This window comes from Nansenia antarctica (genome assembly GCF_963989245.1).
Source record: "Nansenia antarctica genome assembly, chromosome: 19".
Lineage (NCBI taxonomy): Eukaryota > Metazoa > Chordata > Actinopteri > Argentiniformes > Microstomatidae > Nansenia > Nansenia antarctica.
In genome coordinates, this window is record NC_137692.1 from 22,513,878 (window position 1) to 22,533,120 (window position 19,243).

Here is a 19,243-nt window from a genome sequence, read left to right on the forward strand (position 1 = left end):
GTCACACATACACAGAGGCTACTGCTAGCCTTCTCCTCACACAGAGGCTACTGCTAGCCTTCTCCTCACACAGAGACCGGGAGGAGGGGGGGGAAGGGGGGGGTGATATATTGAATAGATCAGCTGAGAGAGACCCTGACATCGCTCGACTTCCCATGCTCAACACAATAGCGCTCTGCGAAAACAATCGAAGATGGCGTTATTTTTGGCACGCCTTGAAGGTTTAAATTATTAGCTTCCTCCTCAGCCCCCGGGATGACATTTGGATGGTGGCGGCGGGGGGGGGGGGGGGGGGGGGGGACTTATTAGAAATGTGACAGGACAAACTTCTGGGAAGGACCGGGGTCACAGGGACATTGGCCCTTGAGATAACTCTCTACAGACTGGCTGTACAGCGTACCAGTCGGTGGCGCCCAGCGACATCGGGCCAGTTACAGGCCATGCTCTGGGCAGACCCTGGGACCAGCGATGCTCCCATTGTTTAAGGAGAGAATGCAGGGAACTGAGAGGGTCCCAGAAGCAGCCTGAGAACACAGCCCCCCCCAGACGCCCCCCCCCACCCCCCCCCAGTGTGCAGCCTAGCGCCTTCCTGCCGGTGTGAAGGTCTCAGCCCAGAGCTAACACTCACACCACCAGGCCACAATAATATTGTGAGTTTGAGACAATAAAAGACAAGTTCAAACAGACATGTGGGGCTACATCGATTCCACCCCTGCGAGACTGATACAGCTTATAAGGAGGTTATTTTGAAAAGCTATCAGGGTATAAGCCAGTAGTGGATCATAACAGAGGGGGGTGTACTGTAGAATTGGCAGCAGCTGCAATAGTGGGTTTAAATGTCCATATCGCGTCTCTCGTGCGAATTGAGCGTATGAATCTAGCGTACAGAGCGGTGGAGTGTCGGGGGGGGAATTCCCTTCGGCAACACCCCTTCCCTGTGGGACACCACGGATAAACACTCAAGACACACAAACAAACATAACGTGTGCACACCCCCCAAAACACATACACACACTGTTCGAATGTGTTGCACTTAAACTGTGAGTTTACCTTATAAGGCACACTGACCCACAGTTGGGGGGGAAAGCCCAGTCAGAAACAGGACGTGGAAATAGAAATAGAATAGGTAGCTAGAAATAATAGAAAGGTAGATAAGAGTAGGGGTGTTTGAGTTCACACCACCCAGGGCCCAGCCACACCTTTGGGGTCGGCAGCAGATCTCTCCTACCCTGGGACTCTTCCCTCTCGGAGGGGAGAAGAGAGCCTAGATCCTTGACCTTCAGAGGCAGTCAGGAGTTACGTCCACACACACACACAACCAACCCTCTTTATTACCTGGTCCTTATCGTCTCGGTATGGGGCTAAAACTCACACACTCATCCATTAATGGCGCTAAGTACACACACTTGATTGCTCTTTCTGGTCTCTCTCTCTCCCTCTCTATCTACCTTTCTCTCCCTCTCTCTCTCTCTCCCTCCCCTTTTGTCATTCTCTCCCCCTTCTTTCTCTGTCCCCGAGAGGTCATAACTACAAATGTTGTCAGAGGCGATTATATTATATACCTCGACATCGTTAGTCAGCAGTGCAAACAAAAGAGTCAGGTTCGTTCCCTGGACACACCCTCTCTCTGAGCGTTCCTCCGACCATCCTGTCTGCCAGTCTTTTCCTCTGAGAGAGAGGTCATTCAGCAGGTATGTTGTCCCACTAACTATTGCTGCTTTCCCCCTTGACTGGCTCTGGGAAAAAGACCACACACAAACACAACCAGCGCAGATCCAATATTCACTTCATCCACTTCATCCCTCGTTCTTTCTAACTGAATGAGAATCAATATGACTAACGGGATTAACGCCCGTATACTTCCACACTGTCTGATGAAAGACTCTTTAGGGCCTCGTTGGATCATGTGAATTAAGACGTTTTTTTTAATCCATTTCCTTTTCAACAGTCCTGCAGTCTACGTACACAGTGTGTGTAGGACTGTGGGCCATGGTAGCAGCGGCTTCAATACTTAATTGCCCTAATTATCCTAACAACAATAGGTAGTGTGCTGCTCCCAGGGGGGGGGGGGGGTTCTGCTCTGAGAGCAGTCCGAATCATCATAGACCCCGATACTCTATTGTCTGATAATTGTCTGTTAGCGTTATTGTTGACCTGAGAACGTTCACCAACACTACAGCTCACGCTGCAGACATGATCACCAAGCAGAACGTCTCCCCCAGCATAACGTGAGCTTAGAATGATAAGGTTCTATCTCCGTTTAGAGTAGTTCAGAGATATTGAGCGTCAACGTTTTTACATTCCATTATGTTTTGTGAGATGGAACCTTTGTATTTTATGAATTACTAACTAAAAAATGTCAACATTTTAAAAATAACACCACACAGGCATTAATAATAATAAACACCTAATGGATCAGATTATGTAAAAAACTAAATTTTGACCAAAAATTGAGATAGAACCTTATAATTCTAACGTCACGATAAGCAGGCCTCCTTCCAAAACATCGCTGCTGTGTTTAAGAGAGAGTAGCCCCCTGACCCTGAACCCCTGAACCCCCCGCCAGCTCCTCATGCACAGAGCAAGACTCTCTCTTTTCTTCATCATCTTCTAGAATCTTCTACTTTGCTTCACACTCTTGAGATTCAAAAAAAGTAAAGTTTTACGATGAACAGAAACAGGTCAGACGTAAGAGGGGGCTGTAGCCAAGTTATTCTACAATGTGGGATTCATTGTGTAACAGGGTGTAATACGTGGTTTCAGGCTGGATTCGCAGTCAGCAGTTTCTCTGCGGCTATAAAACCTGTTGGATTCAGGTACTCTACAATGTTCACTCCCAGCGTATGATGATGAGGAGCACGGGGAGCTATCTGGACTGCAATAAGGAACACTCAAGATAACTCAGGAAATAAAATGGCAAAAACAAACCCCACACAGAGAATGCATACTGATGCACACATATGAACACACACCGACGCACATGCACACACACACACACACACACACAGACACACACACACACATACACACACACAGACACAGACACAGACACAGACACACACACACACAGACACACACACACACAGACACACACACACACACACAGACACACACACACACACACACACACACACACACACGTACACACAAACACAGAATGTTCCAGTTACACTTTCATCGAAACACAGACATAACTTCCACAGCCTTCAAGATCACTTCCATTAAAACACATCTATTGACTGTATAGACCGGCTTTGTGAGCCGCTACTGTGTGTTTTTCAAAAACATGAGGGGCGTCCGGAAGACAGAAAGACAGAGCTTTGTGTTGTGTTGTGACAGTGTGTGGTACTTAACAATCACCTCATCACAGCCGTGTTCATGACCCAGTGCCGTCTTTGACAACAACCCGAGCAGAACCACCGGTGATGACAGTGACTCACACCTCTGAGAGAGGTCAGCTTTGAACAGCGATGAAACGAACAAACGGCACCTACGACATTATGATTCATCACACTATCATATCTCAAATGATGGAAAGACATTTAAGCTTATTTAAGCTATTGGTGGTGGTCAACATATGTATTAAACTGTTCATTTGAAGGTCCATATGATACTCCTATGAATGGCTGTGTATCCTGTCTGTCTGTCTCCGTGAAGAACAGAGTATCTAAACAACTGAAGGAGTGAACTGAGCGTGCCCACATGAAGGAGGGAAGCAGGGCCTGTCTGTGCCAGGTGAGGAGAATGAGACTGTGGCATTCCTGACATATCTGGGAGTTTACAGTGCGAGCATGTATGAAGAGTGTGGAACTATCTTGCATGGCAGGCCCTGTGTGATCAGGCCCTGTGGTCCTGTAACGCTGAAGACCACGACACAATTACACAGAAACAAAACACAGAGATAAGGCCCTCCGCGGTGTGGTGTGGAGTGCTGTGTGTGTGTGTGTGTGTGTGTGTGTCGGGGGGGAGGTGGGGGCCTAATCACAGGACAGGGTTGGACCGCACAGGGGCTATCTAAGTTAGATCACAATAACACATTTTAACACAACAGCGGCCAAGACATGAGGGTGCACTGAAGAGCCTCTGGCAGTGGCTGTGGCCTTCAAACTCAGTCTTCTCCTCCACATACCTGATCATCTATCTGGCACGCAGTCAGGTTGTGCTGGTGGGCTGCAGGGACAAACTGGATGTGCTTCAGCCAGCTCCCGATATCAGGCTCGCTGGCATCCACGCAGAACTTCACATGGCCCGACCCGTCCAAGATCTAGAGAGAGAGAGAGAGAGAGAGAGAGAGAGAGAGAGAGAGAGAGAGAGAGAGAGAGAGAGAGAGAGAGAGACAGAGAGAGAGAGAGAGAGAGAGAGAGAGGGAGAGAGAGAGAGAGAGAGAGAGAGAGAGAGAGAGAGAGAGAGAGAGAGAGAGAGAGAGAGAGAGGGAGTGATCACACTTTGATCTATATCAGCTGCAGGTTACTGTGTCCACACTGCACTGACTAACCACATACCTCCCAGAGACACACACACACACACACACACACACACACACACACACACACACACACACACACACACACACACACACACACACACACACACACACACAAAGAGAGAATCTGCTCAAACACTTACAAAAAAACCCTCTACTCTCAAACAAGATTGAATAGAAATAATCTGTAGCCTATTAAATAACAATTGGTGATATGCATGATTTAATCACTTACATTTTGACAAAACTATTTATTTTTTCATTTGTTAAAAGGTTTAAACATATCTAGTACACACATAAATATATAAATATAGATATACATACAATTATATATATATATATATATATATATATATATATGATATATTATATATATATAAAAATGTTAAACATGATTATCCCATTTAAGCACAAACTAAAATAAAGTTTTGAAGCAATTAAAATCTGTGCAACATGTTGAATATAAACATTAAAGATGACTGCTATCTAAATACATTCCACTGAAAACAATCAAACTAAACAAAAACTAAACATATTTTGTTGTTGTTGTTATTACCTAATGTTCAAACATTGTAAATAAGATAATCGTCATATTTATCATCATTGCAAAAATGTTGTTGGAATTCAAAACGTCTTAGGCACTCTAAAATACATTTTAAAAATGTTTTCGTACGGTCGTTATGAGACTTGACTTGATTGAAAAGTCTCTCAGAGTTTTTCATCATGAGCCGATACAAAAGCGCCTAATCAGTTGAAGTGAGAGGGCCAAACGCCTCAGCTGTAACCCCTTAACGGTCTGGACATGCAAATGGCTCTCTCTTAAGACCATCACATAACAAGAAACGCCACGTTTTAACAGCAATTTCTAACTGTACTTTATAATCAGCGGTAATAGACTGTGTAATAATGAGCCCATGACAGCCTATGATCTATCAACTGCACAATATGCTGTGCATGGCACCTCAAAAGACTCAAAACTACTTATTTTTACCAATATGGATAAATGAACGAGGGAATGAAACATTGTTATTGTGAAATATATACTTTTAAAGAACGAACAAGAGATAATAAAAACAACTGTGTGGTGGACTTCGTTGCACTTGAGATGGAAGCTAATAGACATAGCATACTAACAAAAGTGGTAAGCCCCAATACAAAACAAAGACAACGATATTCTTTCTCTAAAACCTATCGGTCTTAACATTTCGCCCAATATTTTTTTTTAAATGGGCTATGATGATTTACACGTGCGGTGAATATATATCTAAAGCATAAGCTACACATTAAATGACACACATAGGCAATTGGTAATCTACATTTTGTTAATAGCCCTATACATACACAGTGTATTGTGAATTAGTCTAAATGCAACCAATTGCCTACAATTCGTGAGCTTAGAATTCTAAGGTTCTCCGTTTAGGGCAGTTCAGAGATATTGAGCGTCAACGTTTTTACATTCCATTATGTTTTGTGAGATGGAACCTTTGTATTTTATGAATTACTAACTCAAAAATGTCAACATTTAAAAAAAATAACACCACACAGGCGTTAATAAACACCTAATGGATCAGATTATGTAAAAAAAACTCAATTTTGACAAAAATGGAGATAGAACCTTATAATTCTAACGTCACGATAGCACTGACACAGAACACTATTCGGAAACAATTCAATCGCAGGAAACACAAACTGATCAAAGTTACGATGAAGACACAAGCGGCTGCGTTGTTGAGACCCAGAGCACAATATCGGTTAAGGGCCACATCGATGTTTGTCTAACCCGTCAATAATTACGTGGGATTAAAGGCATTCGTGGAATAAGAAGAATAAGAAGCCTTTTTTCTTTCTTTCTTTTTTTATTTAACTTTTTTAAAAAAAGAAAAAAGAAATAGCCTCCCAGTCAAAGTATTTCATCAATTTATTTTTAAAAATCGACATTTTAACCATAATCATTTCATCATTAGGTATATACGTAACATGCTAGAGTTATTTATTTGGTAGCGATATAAATAAATTCAATAAAACACATTCGCAGCTTACCGTGATAAATCCTTTGCACACAACAACAAAACCTCCGAAAATAGACGTGAGAAAAAAAACTTCACTTCAAACTCCAAAGTCTGGTATTGGAAATGTCCAGAAATAAAATTATTGCTTCGGTCGGTTGTTTGGTTTTTGCTTCAAGTGTAAAAAAAAGTGTCCCGCTTTTAAAAAACAAAATAAAAAACACCAGTTAAAAGTAAAACGCCATGGAATTTTACAGAACAGTGTATTATTTCTCTATCTCCGCACACCCACAAGATATTCGCTTCTTGAATCTTTCACGCTCTCAGAGACAGCGGTGTGTAATCCCCCGGTCCCCCGGTACATTCATCTGGTCCAACTCCAGCCCCCCGGTTCCCCCGTTCCTCTCTGGACATCCAAACGCTCCCAGGTGTCCTGTGCGTCTATCCCACGTTCCCCTTGTCTCCCCCCGGCAGCGCTGGTACTATGATAGTGAGATAGAAGGGTCCCGGGATCGCCCACCTACTTGCGTGTCCCGTCCCGTGTGATCAGTGTGTGTTTCTGTTTCACGGACTGTCTCTTAAAGAGGATTCTCTTGTTCGCCCATCCATAAAGAGGCTATCTTAGCCTGTCCCATAAAGAGCCATGCATAACGGGACTATCCTATCTCAGCCTGTCCTGTGGGTCGGAAGTTGGAGCGACGCTCCCCGCAGTAGTAAATGTTAAAGTGACAGGGGCCCGGGTGAGAGGAGAGGTCACAGAGAGGTCGGGATGGGGCTTCTATGGGATTGACTTTCTTGACTACATAAACACTAAACCCAATTTCCATTGGCTTTGATGAAACCACCCGAATAATCATGTAATCATCCAACGCATTTCACTCGTTTTTGCTCTCGGAGCAAACAGAGGGCTTGCATGGCTGCATGGCTCACTCCCAAGCACTGTTGAGGCACAACGTGAACTAGATTATGGAACAGTGCATGGTTCTCTTGTGAGGATACGTCTAAAACATAAGAATAAAATAATTGTGCCCTTATCTAATAAAATATTACAATAAATGAAAGATGCATCGTTTGGATGAAATAACGTTTAGATAATTGACCAAGTGAAAATAATAACTTTTTATTGTTACGTGCAGCTTTCCTTTATTCCCCTGCACACCTGCTTTACGAGACAAGACAAGGCATGCGCCAAAACCAAATGTCCATCACCGAGACGCACGCAGGTGAACCACAATCGCTCCATGGGGCGTTTTAAAATGTAGTATATTTGAAAATTCATTATTTTGAAAATATTTTTATTTTTTATAAAAACGTGGTGTTTGGACCTACAACAACCGACACCCACAAGAACAAACATGTCACTAATAGTTTAAATAAAGTATAAATATAAAGTATAAATATATTTTTCTGGATTAAAATATTAAGGATGACATTTCATTCATAAATCCACAATCTGCCGCATGCACTGCTATTCTTCCGGATAGTTCTTTGGATAATTAAATGAACCCGGCTAAAGTTAAGCTATATCTTTGTTTAAAAACAAAGAAGTCAATTGGAGACAGAGTCTAGTAGTGTGGACTTGAGTTTATTAGGGTACTCCTCTGGGCGTGGGGGGTGGGGGGCTGGTGCGAAGAGATGATGATGGATATGTCTCACTAGGCCGCTATCTGTGACATTGACCTTCCATGCGAGATAATGTCCATTGTTTTATGAAATCGCAGAGCAAACGTGCAGGAAGGACAGGAAAAATCATGTGTAAATAAGGTGGACCTCTGCAAGAGATTCCCATAGTCCAGGCTCCTTGAGAACCCAAAAGAGCCCCCGGTCCACCGGTCATTGATTTCCTGCCTTTCCTCGACTTGTCCATTGTTGGAACCCTTTTTAATTTAGCCATAAATTGGGGAAAGCTCAAGCTATGAGCTGTTCTATTTTCTTCCTGTCAGGATGAGGGATTCGTTTTATGATGCATTGTGTATTAAATACAAGTAATCTGGGAAAGTGATTGCCTGCATCTCTCCGGGACGGGACTGATCGAGGTTTCTGATAGAGACCCCAGCTCGTTTTTGAAAAGGAGGAAACGTTAGTGGATAAACAAGGGTTTGGTGGTATCACTGCGAGGTCCGAGGGTAACTGGGGTAACTATGATCGGACCAGAGGCCGGCCAGACGAACCCAAGGTGCACTGCGCTCCCCCGCCACCAGATGGCGTTCTAAACTGAACACACTTCTTTCTGAGGAGAATAGTGCAATATTCTAGTTTAATACCTAATAGATACATTTTGATAGATGTTTTCGTTTGTGGTAGAATTGAATAAGGTAGGCTATTCATGGAGAGCATACATATAAAGCTGGAGTGATATGCTTTTTACAGTCCTAACGAATTTTCCAGGCTTTATATGCCTCTGTATCTCCTGAGAAAAGCGCATCAGTCAAGCGGGGAGACTTATTGAGATGGGGGTCTTATTGAGATGGGGGTCATTGCTTTCTCGTTCGCGGGATTGCAGCGCACAACATCGTCTGCATTAAGGCGGCAAATTGCTAGATGGGACATGAAAGATTCAGCCGTATGGGCTTGAATATATAATCACCTGAACGACCTACAATAAAACTCCTGGATCTACAATTGAATAGCTGGAAGTATATTTAAAACACTTGATCATTTTGTTAAAAGCCCTGGGATGATTTAAAAAGACATAATTTGTCAAATGTTTATTTGAGCAATCTTATATTATTGTTATTCTGATAAGGTAAGAATGAACTTAATATATATATGCTTTATTTTAACTAAATCCTTATAACAAGCCTTTTTCCAGATTATGATTGACAAATATAAAGGCTCGTGTGTTATAGCTGTTTATCAACAGTTTTACAAACCGAGAAGCGCGCGTGCTTCGGGGCAATTCGATTTCTCATATTTCATGCCACACACAGATTTTGGGTGACTCTTTTAAACTTGCTGCATCCGGATAATGTTTTTGTACATCGACTTTTAAGTGCCGTGAAATTCCTTGAGGGATGTCATGCCTATTTGTTAGTTTATTAGTTCTTTGTTTGAGCAATTCAATCCCTTCGAAAAAAAATGTTCTTAGTTAAAGTATTGGCAAAGTATTATTTATTTTTTATTTTTTTACCATTATAATATTTGGACATTTTCACATCAATAAGGGAACCAGGACAACTTTAGGCTACTTCTTTCAGTGAATGATTTACGCTTCAGTTTAACAGGATATCAGTGGGTTATTTACCCCCTGCAGCCTTACTTTACAGTACTCTTCAAGTATCTGGTTTAAAAGCGGTTCATTTGTTTGACTTGTTTATTTACAGTCGGCGTGCATAAGTCAGTGCATTACAGCACCATCATGGCACCGTGGGGATTCCCGGGTGGGTCCCACACTGACTCCGTGGGTCCCTGATGCAGCGAGCTGGTCGCTCTAATGGAAACACTGTGCATAAGGTGCATTCCAGCACATCCTCCAGAAAAAAAAATGAAAAAAAAATATCGCAGCCAAATCCACATGAAATAGTTTCACCATTCATAGAAAGAGACCTCCAATCGACACCAGCGAAAATCTGCATTAAGCCTCTCTCATGACTCTTTATACAGACGGGCCCGCCTGGACTATTTATTTTTGGTGGTGTGGGGAGATTCAATCAAGTGGCTTGAAAAAAAACTCATTCAAAACTCAAAACGTATTACGGGTGATTCAACTTATATATTATTCATTCACATTTATATCCCTGTATAGAATTAGTCTATGATAGCAAACCTCAACCTCTTCGCATCCTAATTTTACTCACTCACGAGCAGCCTATAGCTTTCAGATAAATAGGCTAGACGTGCTATGTTTGCGCACAGATAATAATTGCGGGCCTAACCTTAATACAATATCCACGTCTTAAAAAAAAAAAAAAAACGAATTGCAAACATGCTACCTTAATAAGTATAATGTAGGTCACACTCCAAATCTCACACCCCAAAACAAACCCAAGAATGTCCCTATTATAGGAGAGGGAGAAGCCTCCTCACGGGCCAATTACCATTAAAAGAGAGCAGAGGAAATGAAAGGGGAAAAATGTAAATAAAAAATTTCCTTGGGTCTGGAAGTAGGCCCGTTGCGAGCGCGTGTTAATCTCCACCTCAGTAATTTGGTTCTCCAGGAGAAGACAGAAGCCCCGCTGCTGTGCCCTGCACTTCATAAATCACAGCTTTATGTGGACAAGGTCAGCGGCCCCCCTGGCTCCGCCCGGCCCCTCCGAGCGACGCAGCGAGCCCGCCATGTTTACCCTGCCCGCCCGGGGCTCTCAGGACCAGACCAGCTCACTTCTAATTACTTTGGATTATTTTCATTTGCCAGGGTCAGTCAGCCAGGCATTCCGGGAGAGAGGGATGATTTCCTACAAATTCTGTGGCCTTTGAGGAGAGAGAGGGTCCTGCGTGTTTTCTGAATTAGTACCCCATAATTTTGGCACAAGCAAAGTCTCTGGCTCTGTCTTAGCCGGCCTCCAACCTTATCGCCATGACAAGTCTGCGGTACACAGGTTTCATCCCAATAACAGGCTCCCTCCGAGCAACAGAGTGGAGAAAAGATAAGGATAAACATTGTAAATGCAGCCCTATAGGCTAGCTTTATCGTCTAACGCTATATAGCCCTATTATACACATTCCCCCCAATTCCCAGTATTTTAGGCTCACATTTAAAGCTGACATTTAAAGTTTCTCACTTATTCCTTGCTATGATTACCTTTGTATTCCTATGTATCGAACAGTGAGATTTGATTATTTAAGGGACTCCTCCTGCGAGTTAAGATATTGTATTGCAGTTGCTAAAATGAAGTTGCTTTGACAAGCAAGTCATGCAGTTGATTTTTTGGAGCTACACGGCATGTGCCCCCCCTACTCCAAAGAGCGGTCCGAGGAATGCGCCGTCGAGGGGGGGCTAGGGGGGTTAGTGAGGCAGAGAGGTGGGCTAGGGGGGGGTTAGTGAGGCAGAGAGGTGGGCTACAGGCTGCGGTAATCACAGACACTTCCTCCGCACCGCCTCAACACACTGGCCACTCTGTATGTGGGCCGCGGGGTGCGATAAAGGCGCACCGGAGTCAAAGGTAACGGTTTTTCAACATAAATTTAGCGGGCGGAGAGCGCTTAATACGCATGAGACTCACTGGAAACTTACACAAGCCAGCCCAACCCCAGATAAAGGGGGGGGGGGGGGGGGGTAATTAGAGCATGTTGTTGGTCGCTGCAGGGTGAACAAATTGGTTCTTAAACGCTCATAGATATCACATTTAAAAGAGGCTTTTATGTAAGAAAATATGGAATAGCCTAGAACACACCAGATCCGAGGAACATGGTGTCGCACAATCGTTAGATTTATTGAGCTGTCTGGCAACGTTTGAAGTCGGGTATACTTGCGACAGCAACAACGTGCTTTTCATACACCTTGACGAATTGAAAGGCTAATATGTAATGTTTCCGGATATCTGAAAGAGTCGTTACACACACACTGTAAAACAGGATCCTAAAACCCACGTCTCCAAGACACCCCATCCCATGCCAGCCTGCCCCTCGAACTCCCCCTTACTTCCACCCCTGTATCCTAATCATATAATCTGGCATATTTAATCTCACAGTAAGATGTTTTATGAAGAAGCATTCTGAACCATCAATATTTCAAAGCTGGTAGGATAGAGTGATCATTCTAGAGAGGAACTTTATTAATTGGTTAATTATCTTTTTCCGCCCTGATGGAGGAACACGTGTAGGTGTAACCACGTGTCACCAAGGCGCAGATTCACAACGGTTGATTATGCTACTTTTCAAAAACAGCATTCCTTGTTTTTCTTCTTGAAAAATAAAGAAAATTAAAAAGAAGGTCCTCTATCTAATACAATCTAATGTCTCCAATACTATCTACAGTATAACAACTGGTGGGTGTATATGAATATAGAAGTCGTAGAGCCATGTTTGTTTGTGTAGGCTATGTCCAGCAAATATAATGAGATGTTATGTGCATTAAGCATCATCATCTGAGTCTGTGTGAATTGCATCTGCAACCAACACCAAACCCAGTGCAATAACTTCAAAACCTTAACCCAACAAACCACCAAACTCACTAACCCTTAACCAAAGGGATTCAAAACGTGTCATTGCACAACGAAATGCATTTATCCTCTAGAGGGGAGGGGCATCTAGGCAACGGGTCACAGCCATTGAAGGTGACCCTGGAGCGATTAGAAGTTCAGTGCCTTGCTCAGGGACACCTCGTGATGTGGCCCGCCCGCCGGGGATTCGAACTGCTGCGAGCTGCCGAAACTTTGCAATCATTAGACACCACCGGTTGCTCTATACCGGTCGAGCCACAGCCACCCCTGGGGACTTGAAGCAACTCTATTTAAGGCTTCACTGGTTTTCAGTAGCATCAAAGGAGGCCCATAAGTTAGGCCAGGATTATATTTAACCTCAGTCTTTGTCCTGATTACAGGGCCCATGCATGCTGCTGCTCTGCCATGCTTCTGGCGTTCTGACCGATGCTCTCATTATATGTGGCCAGGACATAACTTCCTGTTGGATTTCACACTAACACACACACACACACACACACACACACACACACACACGCACACGCATGCACGCACACATGCACGCACACACACATAGCGAGTTTCCCCCCAAAATAAATCGTTGATTCCTGTACCATTCCAGACACCTACCAAAACTCTGCACCCCCATCATCTCCCAAATGATCAAAAGGTGTGAGTGTGTGTGTGAGCGTGTGTGTGTGTCCACACGGGGGGGGGGGGCGTGTATGGTGTGTGAGATGTGTGGGTCTCTACCCTGAGACAATGCAATCACATTCCAGGACACTCAAGCAGTCAGACTTGATTGAGTCATCAGACGTGTTCGTCAATACTCCCAGGTTTATTCAATTCCAGTCCAATCATTCTGGTGTCATACACTTTTGGGTTCATATTCTAACCGGCGGCTAAGGCCGGGGGGAAGATAAATCAGCTTTTATGATGGGTTGTTATGGTTTTTTACAGCGCTGGGGTTGTGAGGGACTGATTTGGGGATCAATCACATGGTGGTGTCTGCCCGGGCCAGGGGAACGCCGGGGATCGATGGGAATCTGGAGCGGCTGTGTGATGGAGGACTGCTGGACTATGACCAGACCATCTCAACCTCCCCTAGCCCTGCCACAACTGAAGGAGCGTGACAACCAGGGCCCTTATCATACCCTCTCTCTCTCTCTCTCTCTCTCTCTCTCTCTCTCTCTCTCTCTCTCTCTCTCTCTCTCTCTCTCTCTCTCTCTCTCTCTCTCTCTCTCTCTCTCTCTCTCAATTCACTTCTTTATCTGTATGGCACTTCTGAACAATTTCATTGTCACAGAACATTTAACAAAAGACAAAAGTCTCTGTCCCAGGCGCTGAGAAATGAGGAGCTAGACTAGAGAGAGAGAGAGAGTGTTCGTCGCTCTGGTGTTTGTTTTTTTCCGCTCTACTCTTACTGACAACGTGTGTTTTGAATGTGGAGAGTTGGCTTAAAACACACACACACGCACACACACACACACTCACGCACGCACAACACAACAACACACACACACGCACGCACACACACACACACACACGCACGCACGCACGCACACACACACACACAACGCAACAACACACACACACACGCACACACAGACACACAACACAACAACACACACGCACGCACACACGCACACACAGACACACAACACAACAACACACACGCACGCACGCACGCACACACACACACACGAACGCACACACACACACAGACTCACGCGCACACGCACGCACGCACACACAACACAACAACACACACGCAAGCACACACAGACACACACAGACACACACACTCTGGACCACTGTTTACACACACTCGACATCTCCCCTGGCTGTCAGACGCCTGCTTCCTCAGCCCTGTCAGCAGAGGCCGGACTGAAACAAAAGGCTTCGGGGCGCGAGGCCCAAGCGAGGTCCGGCGAGGCCCGGCGTCTGAATTAGAGGAAGTTGGTCTGATTACGCTGCCACTGCAGAAGCATTCCGATCCTGTTAACCCATCCCGGCTTGGGCTTCCAGGTTCCAAAGCTAGCAAAGTGAGATTACTAAAACCTTTACTTACAACGCCCACCCCACCCCACCCTTACTACCCTCACCACCCCCTCATCCCTCCCCAATCCTCCAGACACCAGACAGAACTCCACACCAAAGCACCCCTTTGGCCTCAAAGAGGAGAACAGAAAGAAAGAAAAAAAAAAATCCACCATCCTCACACCTCCCCTTTAACTCTGGTATCCCCCCCCTCACACCTCCCCTTTAACTCCGGTATCCCCCCCTGACGAATGTATTCACTCCGCTTGTTTATAATAAGTGAGGTTATTCATAATCAAGCGGGCGAGAGTATGTACACACTGCGGACGTCCCGATAGAACGCGACGTATTAAATTTCTGTTTGTTTGACAGGAGCGCGCTGTCTCTCTCTCTCACTTTGACAGGAAGACCCCCATCCATTCACCCGGGGGTCGCGACCTTAACAGCATTCCCTCTCTCACTCTCAAGTGCTAACACATATTAAGTAAATGAAGAGTCTCTTCAGCCGAGAGAGAGAGAGAGAGCTTCACAGCCAACTCCTTATTGTGATGTAACAGGCCCGGGTCTGCGTGTGTGTGTGTGTGTGTGTGTGTGTGTGTGTGTGTGTGTGTGTGTGTGTGTAACCGGCCCGGGTCTGTGTACATTGTAGCAGAGATGGCCCCTGCTTGTTCCAGCCAGGTGCTGAAGCTCCACGTCTGTTTTAAGAGAGAGTGCGAGTGTGTCTGTGTGTGTGTGTGTCTATGTGTGTGTGTGTGTGTGTGTGTGTGTGTGCGTGTGTGCGTGTGTGTGTGTGTGTGTGTGTGTGTGTGTGTCTATGTGTGTGTGTGTGTGTGTGTGTGTGTGTGTGTGTGTGTGTGCGTGTGTGCGTGTGTGTGTGTGTGTGTGTGTGTGTGTGTGTGTCTGTGTGTGTGTGTGTCTATGTGTGTGTGTGTGTGTGTGTGTGTGTGTGTCTGTGCGTGTGTGTGTCTGTGTGCGCGTTGAAGCTCCACGTCTGTTTTAAGAGAGAGTGCGAGTGTGTGTGTGTGTCTGTGTCTGTGTGTGTGTGTGTGCGTGTGTAGAAGTGTATGTGTGTTTGTGGGCCGGGAGGGGGGTGGTGGCGGGGTACTTGAAAAAGGTACTTCAAAGCCATCCAGTTGAACCTGGCTGACAATGCAGCAGTGAGTTTACACCCACATCCAGCCCCTAACACACACACACACACACACACACACAGGTCAGCGTCTCCCCTCTCCTTCTCCTAACACTCTTATATGTCCGTGTGTCTTTTCTAGTCGGGTGATTATTTTCATCTTGGTCAGACTGGAGGAGAGAAAAAAAACACTGACTGTGAGGTGTAAAACAACGAGGGGTGGGAGGAGAGGAGGTGGTGGGGGGGTGAGGGGGGGGCGGGCCTGGGCTGTGCCTGGGGGCCCCCAGGGTGGGTATAGGGGGGTGGGTGAGAGGGCTCGGATGGGGGGGCTGCCCGGGGGTGGGGGTGGGGGTGGAGGTGGGGGGGGGGCCCTAGTGTAATCTCGGTGCTGAATAGACGGGGCTCTTAATAGAATCCCGCCGTCCGGCTGCCACCGAGAGAAACAAGAGGCGTAATGGATGGGCTCGGCTCTGGCTTCCACTTTCCCCCTGTGACCCCTGCGCTGGTCAGAAGTAAGAGCTAAAGAAGCATTGTAGCCCCGGGCCTGATTGAATGGGGAGGGAGGGAGGGTGGGGAGGGTGTGGGGGGGTGGGGGGGGGGTGGTGGCGGGGAGGGAGGGGGGAAGGCAGCCGCGCTGATAGACCAATTTCCCACTACTGCGAGCAGCAGGTCTTGATTGATGAGGGCCGGTGCTGGTGAGAGGAGGCCCATCACATGCGATCACATAAATACTTATTCAGCTTGAATTGGGCCTGACAAGCCTTGCGACAGCTTTGTGCTGTCACAGATATCATTGGAGGGAGGAATGCTCCATTAATCATGCGTAATTAACTTTTTTTCCAAGGGGGTTGGTTCTGCGTGCTGGAACCCGGTACCAAACATCGCAGATAAAAATAAAAAAAAAACACAACCCAACGTCCTTAACTGGGATTGGGGAGCTGCTTATTAAAAGCAGAAGCGGGTTCCCCTGAGCGAGGTCCGCCGTCTGTACAGGAAACGGCTTCATTAGTATCAGTTTAGGCTCTAATGGGCCCCGATACAAAGCCTCCTCTCTCTCTCGCTCTTACAGGGCTCTCCGCTCGCCAGCCATACAGTGCAATATCCTGTGGGTGCGCGCGGTTATAATGTGGTGTTTGAAGTCAGAGCGGGGACGCATCTGAGCAGCCGCCTGTAGTTAACTACCTTGACCCCCCCCCCTCCCCGTAAGTACACTGGAGGCTGCTGCACTGCAGAGTGCACAACATCCCCCCCCCCTCCCCCCCAGTCTCTCACACTAGAGTCAGACAAAAAAAAAAAACTCCTCCCCCTGCCCCTGGGTTCTCCTAAAACCGGACCAGAGCCTTGTTGTTTTAAACCAGTAAAACCAAGATACAGTCCAGATAAAGACCCATAGTCCCCCCCCATCATCTAAAGCAGCATCCTTCACTCCCTAACTCATCTGCATTGCACTTGTCATTCACCTACCTCGACCCCCGCCTCACCTGGCCCCTCCCCCCACCTCACCCGGCCCTGCCTGGTATGGCCGTATCCTGTGTGATGTGACCAGCTGGGATGAGAGGAGACAAGGGGACATGGGTATTCTGGAGTAAGACTGAATTGCCACTATGTCCTCTCTCTCTCCTCAGTCTGGCATGTAAATGATTTTCTTCAGCCCCACCGACAGACCGAAGGCGAGTGCCTAAAACGCTGTTCCTTATCAGAGGTGGTCGAGGGAGGGGCGGAGCTGTGGGGATGTGGGGCTGATGTGGGGCTGCAGTCAGGGGGCCCTGTCTGTCTGTCTGTCTGTCTGTCTGGGCTGTCTGTCTGTCTGTCTGTCTGTCTGTCTGGCCTGGGACGGTGAGAAACAGTTGTTGTTGTTCACACGCCCCAGACTCTTTTCTTCTTCTCTTATCCCGTCAACAACACACAGCCATTTCCTCTGTTCGGTGACAACCGTCGAGCTCGTTTAGCTGAACGTCAGACCTCGTTTCCTGTCAGCCAATGAGGTCTATCTGCCATTCCTGTTAGCCAATGAGGTCTATCTGCCACATCAATGAGGTCTATCTGCCATTTCACACAAAACAACATTCTCTCACACACATAAACTCCTTGTATATAGAACCGTCATACAGGCACCCAATACAAGCGCACAAAAAACAACATTTGAGGCAGATATTACAACAAGTAGCTGGAAAAGACCCTGGTGATAACAGTATCATAGTACGGTCTGATAACATCATGTTCTGTTTTTCTATATTTCAATGTATAATTCAGTTTTGCTCGAATAACAATATATAATGAGTAACAAAGGACCGAATCTCAGCAAATATGAAGACCTACAAATGACGGTGCTTCAAATAAATCAGGCGAGAGAGAGAGAGGCCCTTACAGTCCACTGTAACAGACAACATCCACTCCCTGTACGAAGAGCTGGCATCCTGGGCATCAAAATAATAAAATAATATTTGATATCCTGGTGTCATTTTTATTCTTTTGATTCCCAGGATGCCAGCTCTTCGTACAGGGAGTGGATGTTGTCTGTTACAGTGGACTGTAAGGGCCTCTCTCTCTCTCTCTCGAGCCTGATTTATTTGAAGCACCGTCATGTGTAGGTCTTGACAAAAAGCACTTCAGGTTGTCCAGAGAGAAGAGAATCGGGGCTGTTTGGAGTAAAGACCAGAGAACAGGCAGGGCCAGGGTTAGAGATGTAAGCCCGTACCAGCTGGATAGCATTGGGGGTAAAGGACAGAGGGCGTCCGTCCCATGGAGAACTAGAGGACTTAGCTATGACAACTCCATTACTGTGGTGGGGCTATGAGACAGGTGGCCGCTGGACCACACAGAGAGGAGGAGATGAGTGGAGAGGAGGAGGAGAAGAAGATGAGAGAGAGAGGGAGAGAGAGAGAGGGGGAGAAAGAAGGAGGGCTAAGGGGGTCAAGTACACCCAGTCAGCTCCGTTTGACTTATATGGACACAAGAAGCCAACAACAAGTACTTGTGTCAGGGCGAGGAGGCTGTGCAGCCCCCTGTTCCTCTGCCAAACAGACTAAGAACTCTCAGCTAGCTCTGTCCCACGGGGATGGACCCGTTGGCTGACACTCAGACTTAGCCTCTTCACAGAAACGAGATCGGAGGGGATCGGTGGATTGGATTGGGGGGGATCTTGGCCGGCAGTGTTCCGAGTGTCAGATTACAGATTTATGACAGAGCTCAGGGCAGAGGGGTCTCGCTCGCGGTGTCAACCGAGGGGGCCGCGTCACGCCACGCTGTGCCGTGGTTTTGTGTTTGAAGATACGAGAGAGAGAGAGAGAGAGAGGGAGGACTCTATAAGTTGAAGTCTATCAACCTCATTCTCATTTTTTGGGAGACTACCACACACTGGCCTCCCTGTGTAAGCTCCTCTCCTGGGAGGGGATGTCTAACGTGTCATCACCACCTTGTGGTACAAGGGAGAGTCTGTGTGAGGAGCCGCCCCCCCCCCCCCTGCCCTCTCTGTCCCAGGCACAGCGCCCCCTAGAGGCCCCAG

The 19,243-nt window shown here is 46.3% G+C and overlaps 1 protein-coding gene across 1 annotated transcript in view; it reads right to left on the reverse strand.

Moving 5' to 3' along the window:
* Positions 1-19,243, reverse strand: part of mecom (MDS1 and EVI1 complex locus) — a gene marked incomplete at both ends in the record, with an annotated part of 155,205 nt that overhangs the window by 25,485 nt on the left and 110,477 nt on the right. Inside the window, 1 exon segment of the mRNA XM_080548880.1 lies at positions 4,130-4,264. Within this exon segment, the coding sequence (XP_080405006.1) occupies positions 4,130-4,264 (135 nt within the window).